A 22,140-nucleotide genomic window follows, 5' to 3' on the forward strand; every position below is an offset into this window, starting at 1 on the left:
CTCACTCCAGGCCACAGGGTGACTCATAGCCGGAGCCAAGGTAGGGACTTAGTTTCAGGGCTTCCAATTTGATATTCTTTCCCTAGCTGCTTCCTTCTAGTTTAGAGCCATGGGTGAGCTCCACTGATGAAAACTGTCCCACTTGACACCAATCATCAACTTCCAAGAGTCCTACTGAAATGAACATCTATGAATGAACCCACAGTGACTCTGAGAAGCTTTTGCCCATACATGGATCTGAACTTCAGGAATGGTTTTGAAGAGTAGGGAAGAGCCACCAATGGGTGTCATGAGATCTTGGTACCAAGAAGAAAATATTCAATAATTACTAGTCGATCCAAAACTCTTCCATGCAAAACAATTAGCAACAAGGAACCACCTCCTGGGTGTTTCCAATCCTTCCAAAGGACAGGAATTCCAAGTCCTGCAAAGACAGGAATGGAGAGTGGATGAGAGGAGATGTGGATCTGTGAGGCCCTGACCCAAGGCCAGAGTGAGCGGAGTGCCCTCTTGATGCTGCTAAGTCCAGGTTTGTCAGGACTTAGGGACATGGTTGTACAGTTTAAGAACTAACTCTTTTCCTTTCTTTTTTGAATGGTGGTCCTAAAATTATCCTCCTTCCTAGAAGATGGACCCTGTAGAACTGAACTGATGACCTATTTTTTCAATTTTATCAAGCAGCAGATACATCAATTAATGTTGCTATGCTCCAGGGTTCAGTAGTAAGGCTGAAATTAGATTTATAGATTACCTGCCTTCATGAGGTGCAAGCAGTCAGAAACGCTTCACTTCCCTGCTGCTCTTGGCTCTGCCCGCTCTTGCCATCCTCTCTAGCTGTGCCCTCAACTCTGTTTTTCTGTGCTCCTCTCTTGCCCCTAGGTTTCTTCCCACTGCATGTACCTATAGCCTCATTATCATGAATGAACTCCAAGTCTATGTGTCCTAGGCCCCAGGTGGAATGTTCTGTCTGGGAGGAGTAACAGGGTGGGTCTTTAATTCTCATGGTCTCCTGGAGGATGAATCTCCCTGTCCTATAGGTGACCTGGGACAGTCTCTGATTACATTCTTCCAACCATGTAGTGACTTTCTCTGAGGTGGAATCAAGCAACACAAAGGAAATGGGTCCAGAAAGGGTCATGAGGCTGGCCCAGATGATGCTTGTCCTCCAGATGCCTTCATTTCCTTCACAAGATCTCTGATCATAAATGCTTGCCCCTGGGAAAGCACAGTGTATGACTTACTTTCCGGTGTCTACAAAGACAGTGAATGAGATGCCATGGTCACACATGCCACTCTCTAGAAATAATTATGCATGGTTTTTACTCAGCCAACATCTAACATGGGCTCACCATGGCATGGGCTAGAGTTTCAAAACAGAGCTACAACCATTCCCTCAAGGAGGCATGAGTCTGAACCCTCATTCTACAGCAATTTTTCCATCCCCACTTCTTCAACCACCTCCAAACCACATAGCTTAGGCAACAAGCATGTACTGCTATACAAAGGTGCTTTGGTAGTATGAAAGTGCAGCTTCCAATCAAATCCCATGGCAAGGCCCTCTAGGGCTGGGAGGAACCTTGCAGCTGCTGTAGACTGTGAAATAGCCCATGCTTACTTTAACTTCTGCACAGACCAAGCTGTCCAACAGCTTACCACTCACCTCCCCACTGTCTGCCAAATTCCCCTCAGACGTGGGAATTCCCAATTCTTTCTCTCTCTCTCTCTCTCTCTCTCTCTCTCTCTCTCTCTCTCTCTCCCTCCCTCCCTCCCTCCCTCCCTCCCTCCCTCCATCCTCTAGCTTCCCCAGGAAGATTCAAGTATGACTCTGAGATATCTCTCTTCCTGGGGATCTGAACTCAGGCCCTTATCCTCAGCCATGTCCCTAGCCCCTTGAGACTAGAAGTAAAGTCATTGTCATCCCTAAAACATGGACTCTTCTCTGCGGTTAAAGTGACATTATATGATTACTCAGACACACAAATGGTCCAGATTTCACAATCTCCTTGAAGGATGTTTGTTTTTGAACCCAGCTTGTTCTAAAGATGCTCAAAGAGGCCACTGGAAAAGGTACAGCTGATATCACATTTAAACTCCATGATAACATGAGAGTGAAGAAGACCAGACACTTTCAAGCCTTGCCCTGAGCTGTTTCATGTAACTCTGCAAAAAACTGGATGCTCCATCCCACACCCTTGCCTCAGTTGCAGGCTCATGAGCATTATAAACCTTGCTGCTATGCTAAGTAAGTAGGGTCTTGGAGTGATTCATTATAAAGCATTAGAGCTATATTTCTTCTACTGCACAAGCCCAGTGCTCAGTGCATGCTTTGCCAGAGCAGTCAATCAATTAACGTTTCAGAGTAAACGGATGGTCCTTTGATCAGCAACCACAGCTGTTGACTGAGTGTAGGGACATGCATAGTCTGCTCACCCAATGTCCTAATTCAGAAGGCTAAGGCCATTCTTTGACGCTGTTCTCAGACCCTCTGCTCTCAGAATCATTAGATGTTGCCCCCTGAGACTCTTGGTCAGGTCCGACTCCCAGCGTAGGTTTGGTTACCATCCATTCTCCATATGCATCTGTGATCTCCTGGAGGAAAGTGGCTCCATTGTGAGCGCAGCCTCATAAGCATGGGTTCTGACAGGAATTGTTCATAGTTCTCTCAACTAGAATGAATCCAGGTACATCCACATCTGAGGCAGGTTGGACTGGGAGCCATAGCTCTGCACAGATGTCAGGAAAGATTTCTTGGGGCCCGTGGGAGTCTTTCAGATGCCTCTTTAAATGGCAGGAGGATCAGGGATTTTTCTAAAAGATGGCAACCTGTTTTCTTTCTGATTAGCCAACTGAAAAGAACTGGCTTGGAGGTTGGCTCTGCTGGTGAAAGGTGGCAATGGCCACAGTCTCTTCAGTCTCAGTAAGTCATGGCGATATCTGTGATCACTCTTTGCTTCCGCCATGTTATTCAGCCTATACGTGTTTACTGAGGCGTTCCCCCGTAGTGTCACCCCTACTCTGAGGAGACCTCAGACTATGCTTCGTTCTTCTCTTTTTTCAAAAGTATATTTTAAAATCTTAAATATGCTATAATTACAATATAAGCATATCACCTCTCCACCCCATTTCTTATTCTTCCTCCAGCTCTTGGATCTATGGCTCCAAGAACATCTTGGAAGAACGGATGGACACAAAGAGCGTATGACCCTGAATACCAGGAAATCTGCCATGAGACTGCCTCTCTTAGAAATGACCAATAAATAAGATACACACACACACACACACACACACACACACACACACACACACGCACCCCAATATCAGGATATGTGCTAACAAGGAAGAGGGAACGTTTCATGGTGGCAAGGAGGGAGTTCCATTCCTACACTGAGATCTATAGGCAGCTAATGATAGCTAAGAGAAGAAAGATCGAGGGAGGATTGGCCTCTCCCAGGGATGAGGCCTCCTGATTGGCTACCCAGTACAGCTGTTCTTTCCTTTAACAACAAACCCCTGCTAACCTTGCCAAGGTTAAAACCTGCCTACATGTGACCAGCCAGTCCTGACGGCAGATTATCCTAACAGGAGACTTCTACCCAGGCCCTTTTCCCTCCATCCAGCAGTATTAACCCTCCCCAAGTCACCCCCAATCCCAGTGGCTCTTACCCGGAGGAAAGAGTCTAAAGCGCCATTCTCCATGAACTCCGTAATGATCATGACAGGTCGGCTCTTGGTGACAACACCCTCTAGGCGAATGATGTTGGGATGGTCAAACTGGCCCATGATGCTCGCCTCGCTCAGAAAATCCCGACGCTGTTTCTCTGAGTACCCAGCTTTCAGGGTCTTGATGGCCACATAGATTTCCCTCTTGCCTGGCAGCTTCAATCGGCCCTTGTACACTTCTCCAAACTCCCCTGAAACAGTAAGCATGAAATTAGGTTCCTCATCCTTCTCAATCTGTGGAACCACAAGGGGAGGCATTTTACCATGAGCAATGACACTCAAGGTAGGGTTGTGATTTGAGTGAAGACATGGAAATTGGATTTGTTCTATGCAACTGTGATGTCTAGGCTGTAATCAGTTCATAGAAAACACAGAAGGAATTAACACTCCTCACGTCAGTCCTTAGAAATAGTTTGAGTAGTTGAAGTAGAATTTCAGAACATATCCAAGTTTGGGTTTTGTCCCACACTTAATATTTTGTGGGTGTGCTCCACCTGAATAATTGAAATGTCCAGCTTCACTTTGACAGAATTGTGGTTCATTTTTAACAAAGCCTGGTGCACAAGTATCTGGGGGTGGAGGCTATGTGGGTACTTTAGTTGATGCTCCCACATTAAAGTGAACGTATCAGTGGCTAGTTTGTCCTCCAGAAAGCAGACTCTGAAAAGTTAGGAAAGAAACAGGTTTATCCCTGAAAGATAAAAGGGGAAGGAAGCAGGATCAGAATGGAGAGCCCCAGATCACAGCAACACATCCCAAACAGACCTGGCAAAGCCTCGGCAAGCCTTGGAGGGAATGAAGAGTTCCTGTCCTCAGAAAAGCTAGCCCTGATATTCCCCACCAGGTTCAGTCACTGGCTGGGGGCTACCTGGAGGAGCTCGGCCTCTGCAGGAAAATGGAGTCAGATTCAGGGACTGCTACAGCTTGAAGCCTGACACCGGAACTGTAACATATTTCTCCAAGTAGGAACAGGCTGAACATCTCCACGGGTGTACAGCAGGATTTCAACATCTTTTATTTTTTATTTTTTTGCAGTAAAATCACCAAGAGTAAAAACAATTTTGATGACACCATTTCATAGCTGTCTAAAACAAAAAGTCTGTTGAGTCCTGCTTAATGTGCTTTCAAAAGTTATTTGATGATTTCTCTTGGCTTTTGTTACTTCTAGTTTTTTTTTCATGGGAGGTAGTTAAGTGTCTCCTTACGAGGGCTTCACTGAAAGGCATGTCAAAGGCCTCTCGGGAGAAACAGGGGCTTCTGATGGGCAAACCTTTGTTTTGTTTTTTGTTTTTTGTTTTTTTGTTTTTTGTTTTTTGTTTTGTTTTGTTTTTCACCTTAAGCTTCTAAAAGAAAATGATGGGGCAAAGTGTGAACAATCAAATGAACCACTGACCCCATTGGAAAGACTTTTCTAGCAGGCTTCCGTGCTCTAGTCTGGACTTCCTTTTGCTTTCTGCTACAGAGGGCACTGGAAGAGAGCTTTGCAAAAGGACTTTTATGCAAAACTGCCCTGAATTCTACTGAACAGGACAGAATGTGGAGCTGGAGGAGAGGCTGGCCTTAAGCACCCTTAAGAAGATTTCATCCCGACCCGTGGATCCCAGCCCGAAGCAGCTCTCTGCTCCCAGACACCATGGGAGAGAGACCCGACCGCCTGGTCAGGTGGGCACTCCTGAGGCTGCAGAGTGGAAGAGACCACCAACACTGCCCACCCCTGCCCACATCTCTGGCCCAAGAGGAAACTGTATAAGGCCTCTGGGTTCCCGTGGGGGAGGGCCCAGGAGCTGCAGGACCGCTGCCTCTGAGACACCGCCGGAACCTGAAGGAAACAGACAGGATAAACAGTTCTCTGCACCCAAATCCCGTGGGAGGGAGAGCTAAACCCTCAGAGAGGCAGACACGCCTGGGAAACCAGAAGAGACTGCTCTCTGCACACACATCTCGGACGCCAGAGGAAAACACCAAACGCCATCTGGAACCCTGGTGCACTGAAGCTCCCGGAAACGGCGGCACAGATCTTCCTGGTTGCTGCTGCCTCGGAGAGCTCTTGGGCAGCACCCCTCGAGCAAACTTGAGCCTCGGGACCACAGGTAAGACCAACTTTTCTGCTGCAAGTGACCTGTCTGGTGAACTCAAGACACAGGCCCACAGGAACAGCTGAAGACTTGTACAGAGGGAAAACTACACGCCCGAAAGCAGAACACTCTGTCGCCAGAACAGGCTGAAAGAAAACAGGAAAACAGGTCTACAGCACTCCTGACACACAGGCTTATAGGGCAGTCTAGCCACTGTCAGAAATAGCAGAACAAAGTAACACTAGAGATAATCTGATGGCGAGAGGCAAGCGCAGGAACCCAAGCAACAGAAACCAAGACTACATGGCACCATCAGAGCCCAATTCTCCCACCAAAACAAACATGGAATATCCAAACACACCAGAAAAGCAAGATCTAGTTTCAAAATCATATTTGATCATGATGCTGGAGGACTTCAAGAAAGACGTGAAGAAATCCCTTAGAGAACAAGTAGAAGCCTACAGAGAGGAATCACAAAAATGCCTGAAAGAATTCCAGGAAAACATAATTAAACAAGTAGAAGCCCATAGAGAAGAGTCACAAAAATCCCTGAAAGAATTCCAGGAAATCATAAATAAACAAGTAGAAGCCCATAGAGAGGAGTCACAAAAATCCCTGAAAGAATTCCAGGAAAACACAATCAAACAGTTGAAGGAATTAAAAATGGAAATAGAAGCAATCAAGAAAGAACACATGGAAACAACCCTGGATATAGAAAACCAAAAGAAGAGACAAGGAGCTGTAGATACAAGCTTCACCAACAGAATACAAGAGATGGAAGAGAGAATCTCAGGAGCAGAAGATTCCATAGAAATCATTGACTCAACTGTCAAAGATAATGTAAAGCGGAAAAAGCTACTGGTCCAAAACATACAGGAAATCCAGGACTCAATGAGAAGATCAAACCTAAGGATAATAGGTATAGAAGAGAGTGAAGACTCCCAGCTCAAAGGACCAGTAAAAATCTTCAACAAAATCATAGAAGAAAACTTCCCTAACCTAAAAAAAGAGATACCCATAGGCATACAAGAAGCCTACAGAACTCCAAATAGATTGGACCAGAAAAGAAACACCTCCCGTCACATAATAGTCAAAACACCAAACACACAAAATAAAGAAAGAATATTAAAAGCAGTAAGGGAAAAAGGTCAAGTAACATATAAAGGCAGACCTATCAGAATCACACCAGACTTTTTGCCAGAAACTATGAAGGCCAGAAGATCCTGGACAGATGTCATACAGACCCTAAGAGAACACAAATGCCAGCCCAGGTTACTGTATCCTGCAAAACTCTCAATTAACATAGATGGAGAAACCAAGATATTCCATGACAAAAACAAATTTACACAATATCTTTTTACAAATCCAGCACTACAAAGGATAATAAATGGTAAAGCCCAACATAAGGAGGCAAGCTATACCCTAGAAGAAGCAAGAAACTAATCGTCTTGGCAACAAAACAAAGAGAAGAAAAGGACACAAACATAACCTCACATCCAAATATGAATATGACAGGAAGCAATAATCACTATTCCTTAATATCTCTCAACATCAATGGCCTCAACTCCCCAATAAAGAGACATAGATTAACAAACTGGATACGCAACGAGGACCCTGCATTCTGCTGCCTACAGGAAACACACCTCAGAGACAAAGACAGACACTACCTCAGAGTGAAAGGCTGGAAAACAACTTTCCAAGCAAATGGTCGGAAGAAGCAAGCTGGAGTTGCCATTCTAATATCAGATAAAATCAATTTTCAACTAAAAGTCATCAAAAAAGATAAGGAAGGACACTTCATATTCATCAAAGGAAAAATCCACCAAGATGAACTCTCATCCTAAATATCTATGCCCCAAATACAAGGGCACCTACATACGTAAAAGAAACCTTACTAAAGCTCAAAACACACATTGCACCTCATACAATAATAGTGGGGGATTTCAACACCCCACTCTCATCAATGGACAGATCATGAAAACAGAAATTAAACAGAGACGTAGACAGACTAAGAGAAGTCATGAGCCAAACGGACTTAACAGATATTTATAGAACATTCTATCCTAAAGCAAAAGGATATACCTTCTCAGCTCCTCATGGTACTTTCTCCAAAATTGGCCATATAATTGGTCAAAAAACGGGCCTCAACAGGTACAGAAAGATAGAAATAATCTCATGCGTGCTATCGGACCACCACGGCCTAAAACTGGTCTTCAATAACGATAAGGGAAGAATGCCCACATATACGTGGAAATTGAACAATGCTCTATTCAATGATAACCTGGTCAAGGAAGAAATAAAGAAAGAAATTAAAGACTTTTTAGAATTTAATGAAAATGAAGGTACAACATACCCAAACTTATGGAACACAATGAAAGCTGTGCTAAGAGGAAAATTCATAGCGCTGAGTGCCTGCAGAAAGAAACAGGAAAGCACACAGCTTGACAGCACACCTAAAAGCTCTAGAACAAAAAGAAGCAAATACACCCAGGAGGAGTAGAAGGCAGGAAATAATCAAACTCAGAGCTGAAATCAACCAAGTAGAAAGAAAAAGGACCATAGAAAGAATCAAAAGAACCAAAAGTTGGTTCTTTGAGAAAATCAACAAGATAGATAAACCCTCAGCCAGACTAACGAGAGGACACAGAGAGTGTGTCCAAATTAATAAAATCAGAAATGAAAAGGGAGACATAACTACAGATTCAGAGGAAATTCAAAAAATCATCAGATCTTACTATAAAAGCCTATATTCAACAAAACTTGAAAATCTGCAGGAAATGGACAATTTCCTAGACAGATACCAGGTACCGAAGTTAAATCAGGAACAGATAAACCAGGTAAACAACCCCATAACTCCTAAGGAAATAGAAGCAGTCATTAAAGGTTTCCCAACAAAAAAGAGCTCAGGTCCAGACGGGTTTAGTGCAGAATTCTATCAGACCTTCATAGAAGACCTCATACCAATATTATCCAAACTATTCCACAAAATTGAAACAGATGGATCACGCCCGAATTCCTTCTACAAAGCCACAATTACTCTTATACCTAAACCACACAAAGACCCAACAAAGAAAGAGAACTTCAGACCAATTTCCCTTATGAATATCGACGCAAAAATACTCAATAAAATTCTGGCAAACCGAATCCAAGAGCACATCAAAACAATCACCCACCATGATCAAGTAGGCTTCATCCCAGGCATGCAGGGATGGTTTAATATACGGAAAACCATCAACGTGATCCATTATATAAACAAAATGAAAGAACAAAACCACATGATCATTTCATTAGATGCTGAGAAAGCATTTGACCAAATTCAACACCCCTTCATGATGAAAGTCCTGGAAAGAATAGGAATTCAAGGCCCATACCTAAACATAGTAAAAGCCATATACAGCAAACCAGTTGCTAACATTAAACTAACTGGAGAGAAACTTGAAGCAATCCCACTAAAATCAGGGACTAGACAAGGCTGCACACTCTCTCCCTACTTATTCAATATAGTTCTTGAAGTTCTAGCCAGAGCAATCAGACAACAAAAGGAGGTCAAGGGGATACAGATCGGAAAAGAAGAAGTCAAAATATCACTATTTGCAGATGATATGATAGTATATTTAAGTGATCCCAAAAGTTCCACCAGAGAACTACTAAAGCTGATAAACAACTTCAGCAAAGTGGCTGGGTATAAAATTAACTCAAATAAATCAGTAGCCTTCCTCTACACAAAAGAGAAACAAGCCGAGAAAGAAATTAGGGAAACGACACCCTTCATAATAGACCCAAATAATATAAAGTACCTCGGTGTGACTTTAACCAAGCAAGTAAAAGATCTGTACAATAAGAACTTCAAGACACTGAAGAAAGAAATTGAAGAAGATCTTAGAAGATGGAAAGATCTCCCATGCTCATGGATTGGCAGGATCAATATAGTAAAAATGGCCATTTTACCAAAAGCGATCTACAGATTCAATGCAATCCCCATCAAAATACCAATCCAATTCTTCAAAGAGTTAGACAGAACAATTTGCAAATTCATCTGGAATAACAAAAAACCCAGGATAGCTAAAACTATTCTCAACAATAAAAGGACTTCAGGGGGAATCACTATCCCTGAACTCAAGCAGTATTACAGAGCAATAGTGATAAAAACTGCATGGTATTGGTACAGAGACAGACAGATAGACCAATGGAATAGAATTGAAGACCCAGAAATGAACCCACACACTTATGGTCACTTGATTTTTGACAAAGGAGCCAAAACCATCCAATGGAAAAAAGATAGCATTTTCAGCAAATGGTGCTGGTTCAACTGGAGGTCAACATGTAGAAGAATGCAGATTGATCCATGCTTATCACCCTGTACAAAGCTTAAGTCCAAGTGGATCAATGACCTCCACATCAAACCAGACACACTCAAACTAATAGAAGAAAAACTAGGGAAGCATCTGGAACACATGGGCACTGGAAAAAATTTCCTGAACAAAACACCAATGGCTTATGCTCTAAGATCAAGAATCAACAAATGGGATCTCATAAAACTGCAAAGCTTCTGTAAGGCAAAGGACACTGTGGTTAGGACAAAACGGCAACCAACAGATTGGGAAAAGATCTTTACCAATCCTACAACAGATAGAGGCCTTATATCCAAAATATACAAAGAACTCAAGAAGTTAGACCGCAGGGAGACAAATAACCCTATTAAAAAATGGGGTTCAGAGCTAAACAAAGAATTCACAGCTGAGGAATGCCGAATGGCTGAGAAACACCTAAAGAAATGTTCAACATCTTTAGTCATAAGGGAAATGCAAATCAAAACAACCCTGAGATTCCACCTCACACTAGTGATAATGGCTAAGATCAAAAACTCAGGTGACAGCAGATGCTGGCGAGGATGCGGAGAAAGAGGAACACTCCTCCATTGTTGGTGGGATTGCAGACTGGTACAACCATTCTGGAAATCAGTCTGGAGGTTCCTCAGAAAATTGGACATTGAACTGCCTGAGGATCCAGCTATACCTCTTTTGGGCATATACCCAAAAGATGCCCCAACATATAAAAAAGACACGTGCTCCACTATGTTCATCGCAGCCGTATTTATAATAGCCAGAAGCTGGAAAGAACCCAGATGCCCTTCAACAGAGGAATGGATACAGAAAATGTGGTACATCTACACAATGGAATATTACTCAGCTATCAAAAACAATGACTTTATGAAATTCGTAGGCAAATGGTTGGAACTGGAAAATATCATCCTGAGTGAGCTAACCCAATCACAGAAAGACATACATGGTATGCACTCATTGATAAGTGGCTATTAGCCCAAATGCTTGAATTACCCTAGATGCCTAGAACAAATGAAACTCAAGACGGATGATCAAAATGTGAATGTTTCATGCCTTCTTTAAAAGGGGAACAAGAATACCCTTGGCAGGGAAGAGAGAAGCAAAGATTAAAACAGAGACTGAAGTAACACCCATTCTGAGCCTGCCCCACATGTGGCCCATATATATACAGCCACCCAATTAGACAAGATGGATGAAGCAAAGAAGTGCAGACCGACAGGAGCCGGATGTAGATCGCTCCTGAGAGACACAGCCAGAATACAGCAAATACAGAGGCGAATGCCAGCAGCAAACCACTGAACTGAGAATAGAACCCCCGTTGAAGGAATCAGAGAAAGAACTGGAAGAGCTTGAAGGGGCTTGAGACCCCATATGAACAACAATGCCAAGCAACAAGAGCTTCCAGGGACTAAGCCACTACCTAAAGACTATACATGGACTGACCCTGGACTCTGACCTCATAGGTAGCAATGAATATCCTAGTAAGAGCACCAGTGGAAGGGGAAGCCCGGGGTCCTGCTAAGACTGAACCCCCAGTGAACTAGACTGTTGGGGGGAGGGCGGCAATGGGGGGAGGGTTGGGAGGGGAATACCCATAAGGAAGGGGAGGGGCTAGTGGGGAGGGGGATTTTTGCCCGGAAACTGGGAAAGGGAATAACACTCGAAATGTATATAAGAAATACTCAAGTTAATAAAAAAAAAAAAAAAAAAAAGGAGATTTCATCCCAGCCCTAGTACTCAGAGAGCTATCATGTGTAGCATTGGCTTTGGCGTTGAATCACAGGCTGCTTTGGTGAATTGCTTGAGGTCAGACTGAGGCTCTCTCAGGTCTGGAGCTTGGACACCCGGCTGGAGTCCCTGGTGTGTGGCTGGCATGCGGCTGGCATGCCAATCAATGTCAGTGTGCCATATGTATTGTTGTCCATTTGGATTTTTGCCTTGTCCACACTCACCTCATAAAGTATCAAGACCCCGTCACCACGCCACCCAAAGGCAGCTAAAGTCCTGACACTTAAAGTTGTAGCTTGTGGGGGCTGACGGGATGGCTCAGCTGGTAAAGCGCCTGGGTCTCAAGCTTGAGGATCTTAGCTCAGATCACCAGCACATACATAGAAAAATGCCATGTTTGGTAGCGCATGCCTACAGGAGTGCTGGGGGTGTGGACACAGGGGCATTCCCTGGAGTTTACCAGCCACCTACTCTTTTTGAATAGGTGAACTACAGGTTCACGGAGACCCTGTCTCAAAATGACAACAGTCAATAAAGATATTCAGCCTTAACCTCTGATCTCCAGATACATACATAAAAGTGAACATCCATGCCAACACATACACATATGTACATATACACATATGTACATATACACATATGTACACATACACATATGTACATATACACATATGTACACATATACATATGTATCCCCACTCACACATAAGAATGCTTGCCGTAGATGAAACTGAATGCCTATGTCAAGAGAAGCTTGGCAAACCTCATCTCCATCTCAGGGACTGCCTAGAAATATTGAAAGTCATAGATGAGTGACAGAGGTTGACTGAAAGATGTTCTCGTACATTAAGCGAAGGAGAGAAGGGAGCGAGTCACAGAACACCACTGGCTGTGTGTGCCCATGTGGGATGCGTGTCGATACAAAAGGAAAGTGATGAAAATTACATGTCGAATGTATTTTTAACATCAGCTTACTTTTTAAAATGGTTCTAAGAGAAGGATGGAGATAGGACATGGGAGTAGAGATTAGGAAACTGAGTTTAGTTCATTTTATATGGAGTTGCTATAATAAGCACAACTTGAGTAATTAAAATGCCAAAAATTTAAAGCCAAGGGCTAAACAGAACCTGCCACATATATGTGACTATCTATCCATATATGTATATGTATAAATGTATGCATATAGATGCATGCATGTGTGACATACATATATAGTAGAATCCATCTTTCTGATAATCTAATGTTTAATAACTACGAATACAAATGATATCTTTGATAAACATGCTAATTGAATAATATTGGTCAGTGTTTCTTCTTGTTGCCATAACAAGTTTTTTTTTTTAATTTTCCTTTAGGAGAAAAATACAGCTGGGAGTTTAGGGGAAGGGTATACAACTATTTCTTCTGGATGGAGATAGCCTACAAATATGTATCTGTTGGCCATCATCTGTGGAATGCTTCATTCCGTCAAATCACCACGACATTCCTGCAAATAAAATATCCATTCTGCCTATAAGCAAATTAGCAAGGAGACACCAAAAGCTTGTTCCCAAACCAGACAGCTGAATGTCAGTCATGGCTCCGACCACACCCACTTCACTTCTTACTGTTTGCCACTGGACACAAAGTTGCCATTCAGAAAGCACTCTGTCCCAGCCTCAAGCAGTTCTATTCTGGGCAGCGACTAGCCTAGCAAGTCTGTATCCGGGTAAGGACTTAGAAGTGGAGTTTCTTCCTTGTCTTCCTTCCTTTCTTGAACTCCCCTCACTAACTTCCTTTCTGAGACATGGTCATCCTCAAGTTGGCAGTAATCCTCCTGCTTGGCCTCCTGAGTACTAGTATTACAAGCCCGTGCCACCACCTGTCTCAGAATAATTCCATAAGTGGATGCCATTCATCCAAGACTCTTGCCTGGGAGACAGAACTGGAATATTTATCAGTCTGTGTGTGTAATTTGGAAAAATGCACTAGATAAACCTAATGTGCCCCCCCCCACATACACATCAACACCCCAGTTCAGGAATTCTGTTCCGTGTTAGCTGGCCCTGCAATTAGATCACAAAGACTTGGGTTTCATCTCAAGATTCTGAGTAATCGGGCTGGGTGCAGCCTGGGAATTTCTATATTTAATAGCTGCCTACAGGATTGGCTATATAATTCTAGTGCCTGGCAGAAAATGAAAATATAGGATTCCTTGCTCAAAAATTATGAAGGATTTCAAGATGGTGACAGGGGGGCATAAAACTGAAGTGGAAACCTCTCTGAATATGGGTCTCTGCTTAACGGAACTGTTGCAGTCCTGGCTGCCCAGGTGCTCCCACGGTGTGGCCAAGGCTGAGAACTGTGCTTTAACCCCCAGAATCCTACACACAGATTAGTGAACTCTGAAGCCCCCAAGTCTGGGAATGCATTTGACTCCTTTGAGCTTGCACACACACTGTTCTCACACAGCACACAACTGGAAACACAGTGTTGTCTTCATTGGTGTGTGTGTGGCGAGAAAGAAGAAACAGAGGAGGGAAAACGAGAAAGCATGGTATTGAGAAGCTGTCTCCCCTAGGACATCGTAGATGAGATTACTTCTCTGATTGACAAGCGTCACCTCACTGTTTGATCTTCATGGCTAACTGCTCCACAAATCAGTGACTCTAAGACTGACGTTTCAGATTATATCTTCTGTGGGGTCTCATCTCATTCTCCGAGAGTCAGAAAATAAAAGTGCGTTCTCCTCCGTAAGGAGAGGAGGGTGGTGCTGCTGGTGATTTCAGTGCTCGAAAATCTGTTCTGCGGTGACATTAAGAATGGGGACTCTGGGAAATCAGTTCTTTCCTTTCCAGTTTGAGAGAGGGAGGGAGAAAAGGAGAGGAAAAGTGAAGGGAAGGGAAGGAAGGAGGGAGAGGGACAGGAAGATAGTGAGGGAGGAGAGAGAGAGAGAGAGAGAGAGAGAGAGAGAGAGAGAGAGAGAGAGAGAAAGGGAGAGGAGACTTACTAGTCTCTGAGCCAGGAGGTTTTCAAAACACCAACTGCAAAAATAAGTCACTCAGTATCAAGACCCCCCTCAGAGGTGTCCCACAATGAAGTGTGCCCTAAGTACAATGAGGCAGGTGGAGGAGGGAGCTTCAAGTCCACTCCAGCCTGAAAGCAGTGAACGCTAGTTTGGTGTCTCCAGTATTCAACATTGTCATCACTACATAACAGAAAGAAGTAGAAGGCTGCTTTGCCTTCCTCCCTGGGAATTGAGAGAGGGGTCTCTAGATGTCAGACAGGTAAGGATACATGTGGGTGGTGGGTGAAAAACAAAGAGATAGGAGTAAGAGAGTGGGGGATGCAAAGGTCAAGAAATGGGGGACACATGGGTCTCTGTAGCTTTGCAAGACCTATAGGTGCCAACAAGGGCCAGAGGCCATGGGAAGTTGCCAGGAACTCCAGCAATTTCTGCCAAGCCTAGGATGGCAAAATCTGGGTCTCTGGCTATTTAGCATCTCCATAGTCTCAGGGAGGTGGAAACCGATGACCTCATAGCCATTATTTATTAATAACAAGAAAAACCCAGGACTGTTTACAATCTAAGAAAGCATGGTGTGCACGTATTCTTTGACCTTTGATCCATGTACTAATTTTGAAAACTGCATTTGCCTGAGTGTTGTGGTACGCAGAAGACAGGGAAACATAGGTTGTGATCAGACTGGACTGTACAGTGAGACTCGTTCTCAAAAACAAGCAAGCCTAAGTGAGTAAACCAAGCGACACATTGCATCCATCCTGTTTTTGGCTTTCAGACACTTTCCTGCCATTGGAACAGAACTCGATGGTGCCTTGTGTGAAGATCTGAAATCTTCAAGATTTCATCAGAATCATACTTTTTCATTTCTTAATAAAATTATTTCTGCACATCAAGGCGTGAATAGAAACTGGTTCAGCTCGATAGTGTTGGTGGTTGGTTATTTTTTGAGAAGACTTACCTACAGTAAGTGCGGCCAGTCTAATCTTAGTCAGGGTAGACTTCAATCAGCACACATCTCTACTAATGCCCTGGGTCCTCTCCCAGAGCCTCACATCTATTTACTTGGGGCCCAGCTCCTGCATCAAGCCAGCATGGAGGCCAAGGACAGTCAATGGCTCTCAGTGTCTCTTATCCAGCATCTGTATCTGGAACTTATTAGAAGATACAGATTCCCAGAAACCCAGCAGAACTAATAGATCAGAGATGTGGTGGATGGAACCCTGGAATCTGGAAGTTAGTTCACTTCCAGTGATTTGGATGCCTGATTTCCCTCTGGGAAATACGTTCCTTAAGGCTGTCAGTGCATGCCTTCTAGCTGGTGCTTCTGACAGTCCTCCCAGACAGCTGGGAAAACTATTCCTTACAAGTTGCAGCCTTGCCAAAGCCTCTTTCCTACCTTCCTTGACAAAATGAGCAAGAGAGAAACAGTGTTTCGGCAGCGTCAAATACCTCAACTATTATATATAAAATCAGAAGGGGAGAATTTTCAATTTTTAAAAATGAAACATTCCAGCCTGCCAGCAGGTATTTCAAGCAGCAGCTATTGGCTGTGTGCAGCAGGAATCTACACCCACAATTGCACCCTCCCCCCTTCCAGCAGCATTTTAAAGTCTCAAATTGCCTTGGGGGAGAAACAGGAAGCAGAAATCCTAGTTACTAATTCAGGCATGCATTCGATACGGAACTTTTAAAGAATAAGTTTAAGCTAGGTTTGAAAGAATGGTTTCAAGCAAGTCTCAACACAATAGCCTGTGCAAGGTAAGTAGGTTATAACTAAACACAAGAGTGATAAGGCTCACGTCTGAACATCTCCTGACCATGCACAGAGGACAGACATTACTAATTGAGTGCAGCCGCTTTCATCCTTTCGGCAGAGTTCCTCTGATGTCCATTACCCTGGCTGCTACATACTGTAAGTACATGAGACAGCCTGGCTTCATGGTCATAGCATTCACAGAATGTAATAATGAGATGGTTTACCTGCACTTCTCTTTTTCTGTAATTCTTTGTGGTTGTTAAACAACATGCTTCTGTGCTTATACATATTTATGTATGTTTATATATGTTTATGTATATATGTATTCATGCATGAGATTACACATGCATGCATCTACATAATTTTCATGACATAATTAAGCCTATATAAGTATAAACTAAAAATTTTAGTTTGGGCCCCTATTGTCCTTCTTAGGGCATACTTAGAATGAGAACAGAGATAGGAACAGAAAAAGGACATGTTTTTTTTCCAGGGACCATTGGACAGTCTTCATTGTACTACCATATGGGATAATGAATTGGAAGGCAGTATTGTAATTCCCAGCAAAAAGGGCCTGGGTACTCCAACCGCTAAGCAGAGTTTACCATCAGAAGCAATGACTATGGATTTAGCTGCCTTTTTTCACAGCAACGGAAGTGGCAGCAAGTGCAGGGGTTTCATTTACCAGCTCCGGATCAGCTGCATCTGAGTTTAAATTGTAGCTGCATCATTAACTCAAGGGCAGCCCAGCCTGCAGCAAGCCACCCTCTGCATGTTGATTTCCTCACCGGTCTAGAAAACCCATACACACGTAAACATCATCTCTGACTCACGGGCTGTTACGAGGATTAAGTGCACAGCACTTGTGAAGCATGCAGGGTAGTGCCAGGCTCACTGTGCATGCTCGGACTGTGCCGCACACTTTAATTATAGTTCCTGGAGACGTTTCCTTGGGCTCCTCTTCTAGAACCATCCCTGCAACCCTGACGTTGCCTTCCTCGTGCTCAGTGATGCCGAGAGAGTGTCAGGTTAGCAGGGAGCCTTTCTCTACAGGAATTCATCCAAAGATGACAACCCCACACAGTGAGCACACATTCATCTGAATAAAGCACCCATTCTCTTACCCAGTGCACCCCTCCCTGCAAGAGCTCTATTAGTAGCTGCTAGCAATGGGTGTTCGTTCACTAAAATACAGTCTGTGTGCTTTCCCCCGGATATCACCTCTAATGACAGCCCTATCTACAGTATCATGAACTTGGCAGGTATATGCTCAGCCTGCTGCATAGTTGCACAGGTTGCGAACTGAGCACAGGAGGGTTTTGCACTCTGTTAAGAATGTAGATGGTGGCTGGGGTTGGGGATTTAGCTCAGTGGTAGAGCACTTGCCTAGCAAGCGCAAGGCCCTGGGTTCGGTCCTCAGCTCCAGGAAAAAAAAAAAAGAATGTATATGGTGGCCCTGATTGATTCTCTAGATAAGTCCTACTGATCCAAATTAACCAAAGACCTGAAACTGACCACTGAGGTGACTCCTATTAGTCTCACCTATAGTAACCATAAGCTAATAGTCTCCATGGAGACCAGAGGGGTGCAGTCCCTCCTCCACAGAGATGTCAGCTGACCCCATTGTCCACATGGGGAAGGTAATAGATTGGCTTCCCCTCACACCAGTGAGCCAGCCATCTTCAGGGGGCCCAATATGCACCGACTATATTTCATCTCTCCATTCTCTTTCTCTCTCTCTCTGTCTCTGTCTCTCTCTGTCTGTCTCTCTCTCTCTGTCTGTCTCTCTCTCTCTGTCTCTCTCTCTCTTTTATTCCCTCAAATTGTTTAGCTCTCAAAATTTTTAGCCCTGCCATGTGTTTTACCTCCAAAACTGTCACCGGCTGTCATCATCACATATGAGGAACGTTTAGTTGCACAACAAAAGGCCACATACTGGGTCAAGTCCCAGGTTAGTGAAAGAACATGTGTTCTGTCCCTTTAATATAATTTTGAGCCCCCGTGAGGAAAGGCTGACATAAACCAACTAAGGATTAATGATGTATTAATCTTCTTGAATGGTGTGATACCTGGCTCTATTGTGGTTATTTTTAATTTCTTTGTTCAGCATCCTAAACAGCTTTAGAAGACACTTTGAAGTTACTGTGATGTGTCTGTTTCATAGTTTCCAGATTCTACTCCACTGACCTCTTCCCTCAGATAACCAACCCTGCCACACCCTAGGTACCAAGAAGCCTTACTCTGCCTTCTTGGTACTTAATGGTCTTCATTTCTGGGCCCAACCTCCAATGCCAACTGTCCCCATCAACTCCAGTCCCTCAACACTGCTCTAGTTTGAATATCTAGTTGTTTCAATAGCATCTCCCATCCCGCCCTTGATCCCAGCATCAGCCCTCTCAGGTCTTCTTCCCACAGCTAGACAAAGCCCTGTAGCTTGTCTCTAGGGCTCAGAAGGCTTCCCCTCCCATAGACCTATAGCAGTTACCATAGTCCACTCTCTGAATACCCTCCTATTGCTCGACCTGCTCAGAATCCCACTTGTCCCTTGTCGGGGGAGGTCTCTATTACAGTTGTTTCATCTCTAGGCTACCCTGATGGTCTGGACCAAGCTACAGAAGAAGCTTTCCCAGCGCCACCTCTGTTCTTGCTCCTTTTAAGCTGATTGTCCACCTCAGTGGTTACTCAGCTGTCTCTTCCCTGAGTCCTCCCTGACCACAAGCCTCTTTTGCATATCTACAAGACTATACCCTCCCTATGCTCCTCGCTTCTCATCACACAACCTCTTCTTTCCTTTCATGGAGAGTGGTACTGTGTTTTGGGCTAAAAAATAATCTCCCATGGCAGGGACCTTTAAGCACTGAGTAAGTCTCCCAGCATCTATTACAGTTGCAGACTTAATTGATAAAGGGTTTTTTCTCTGAACACTAAAACAGACTCTCTTGGAAGCACAACTCTCTTCTCTGGCTCCCGACTGGGAAAGGCTTCAGAACCCTATGTAAGTTAACCTGCACAGGCCCTGGGTCAGCATTCCCTATATACTCCAAGATGTAGGGTGGTATGTGTCTAATTACTAGCTCTCTCAAAAACCGAGCAGCAGAGAGAAACAAATGCTCATGGCCAACAGTGTCTGCTAATTCCCAAGGTGTAAATATACCCACAAAGGCCGGCGGCGAGCACCATGATACTGTATATAGGACTGGGAAGTTGGCTCCTGTGAGCTACTGCAAGCAGACTCCGGCATGGTTGCACTGGAACATAATGGTCATTTTTCTCCTTGAATCACATGGCATTCCTTTTCTGTCACTGCCTCTCTTTAACACAGTTGTTCTCAACCTCCCTAACGCTGCATCCCTTTTATACAGTTCCTCATATTTTGGTGACCCACCAACTGAAAATTTTTCTCATTGCTACTTCATAACTGTAATTCTACCACTGTCTTATGAGTTGTAATATTAATATTTTTGCTTTCCAATGGTGTTAGGTGACCCCTGTGGAAAGGTCATTTTACCCCCAAAGGGGGTGTGAACTGTAGGTTGAGAACTACTGCTCTGATGTGTTTCACAAAACTGTACCCTTTTCCTAATAGTTTCCTAACGGCTTTGGAGGTTACTTCTTTGGTGGAGTTGTTGTGGTTAGAAATGTAAACTGCCCCTCTAGCTTCATTTACTCGAATACTTGGTCTCCAGCTTGTGATGCCAGTTTAAGAGTTTGGGGTAAGGGGCTGCAGAGAGGGCTTAGTGGTTAAAAGTTTCTCTTATAGAGGACCCACATTCGATTCCCAGTACCATATGGTCCTTCACAGTCATCCACAGTTCAACTTCTAGGAGATCTTATGCTGTTCTTCTGACTTCTGTGGACATGAAGCATGTGCCCATATGAGTAAGCAAAATACTCACACGGAAAATAAAACGAATACATTTTGAAGGGGGAATAATAGTTGTGGTACCTTTAAGAGGCGGAGCCTTGCTGCAAGAGTGGGTCTCTAGAGGCAAGCGTGAGGTTTGCTTCCCATCTGCCTTTTGCATTCTAACCAGGTGCTTCAGGCTCCTGCTGCCATCCCTCATGATGAACTGTATCCCCTTCCTGCCTTTAGATGCTTTTAGTCAAGTATTTGGTCACAGAGAGAAAAATAAGGAATAGAGGAATCCTCCTGATCCCAACAGCCCTAGCCCATGGAATTATCCAGGTCCAAGGAAGGGCCCTGCAGCTTCTCTGTGCCTGCACTATAAGGGTCTATATAAAGTAGCTGACTGTGAATACTGCTCACTTCCACTATGTCTGTCAGACTTTAGAGCAGAGGAGACATTTATTCTTCTTAGGAAATCCACTTCAGTGTATAGAAAGTTTCCATTAAAAGCTTTTTGATGGAAGGAGACAAAGAAGAGGAGGAAAGAAGAAAGGGAGGGAGTACTGAAAGGAAAGAGAAAGGAAGTGAGGAGGGAGGGAGGGGGAGAGAGGGAGGAAAGAAAGAGATTGAGTATTTTTCCTGCCTGGTTTTCGCTCCTGCTTCCCAATATTGCAAACTAGTTGCAAACCAGTTTTTCCCTTCTGCCCTAATTCCTCTGGGTGGCTAGGAGAAACATTGTCAATTACATTGTGTAATTGTTACTTTTCCCCTCCTTTTGTTTGGCTACCAAGCGATCTCTTGATTAGCACAAGGGGGAGCCAGTCTCAGTGAGGCATGGTGTGGGGAAAATGAATGTGTTGGTAGTGTCTTGTATTAAAACCACATCCTGTTGTGAATAGCGAGTTAATACCCACAGGGATCAGCCCTTGGATATTTCTGAATCATAGGGAGATGGGCCTGGGTAGAGGGTGGTCAGCAGGGACCAGACAAAATTCTTAATGCCAAGCTTCGGAACATCATGTAATCTGTTAAGTGCATCCCTCTCAATACGAGGCAAGCCAGATGAAAACCACTGAGCCTCTTCTGAGCAGAATGCACATACACAGCAGCACTGGAAAAATGCTACACACAAATGGAAGGTGAAGGATAGAGTGGGACCATCAATTGTCCCTTTATGGGCATCCGGCAGTTGGTGAGCTCACCCCAAATTGTAGCTCCCTGGCAGGATCATAAAGCGAGAAGGCTCTTTACTCGTCCCTTGACAAAGGCAGGAGGGATGTTGATGTGTACTGTCTTGGATGAAATGCAGTCCAGAACACATCACTCTAAGCACATGACATAAATAACAACATTAAAATCACTAGCACCATTACCAAGAGCCATAACAACAATTAATAATGCGGGCAAACAGAGTGCAGGACAGCAGGCCCGCCTCCTCAACACTTAAGTTTCCTGGAGAAATCAAAGCCCGTAAGAGCAATCTAATTTATCTGGTACCCAACCTTCCAACGCATGATCCTTAAACATGTCAGTGTCTAAAGAGGGAGGGAAAATTATCGATACAGAACTGAGAGTCGTGGTTCAGTAAAATATTTAATGACAGTCAATGTGAAATGTGTAGAGACCCTGATGGGTAAGATTCTAATCAGCCATCTGGAACTCCTGAG

The 22,140-nt window shown here is 43.9% G+C and overlaps 1 protein-coding gene across 1 annotated transcript in view; it reads right to left on the reverse strand.

Moving 5' to 3' along the window:
* Ephb1 (Eph receptor B1) overlaps positions 1–22,140 on the reverse strand; it is a 436,332-nt gene that overhangs the window by 46,695 nt on the left and 367,497 nt on the right. The window contains 1 exon segment of the mRNA NM_001104528.1: positions 3,664–3,911. Within this exon segment, the coding sequence (NP_001097998.1) occupies positions 3,664–3,911 (248 nt within the window).

The sequence above is a fragment of the Rattus norvegicus genome, chromosome 8, assembly GCF_021556685.1.
Source record: "Rattus norvegicus strain SHRSP/BbbUtx chromosome 8, alternate assembly SHRSP_T2T, whole genome shotgun sequence".
Taxonomy (NCBI): domain Eukaryota; kingdom Metazoa; phylum Chordata; class Mammalia; order Rodentia; family Muridae; genus Rattus; species Rattus norvegicus.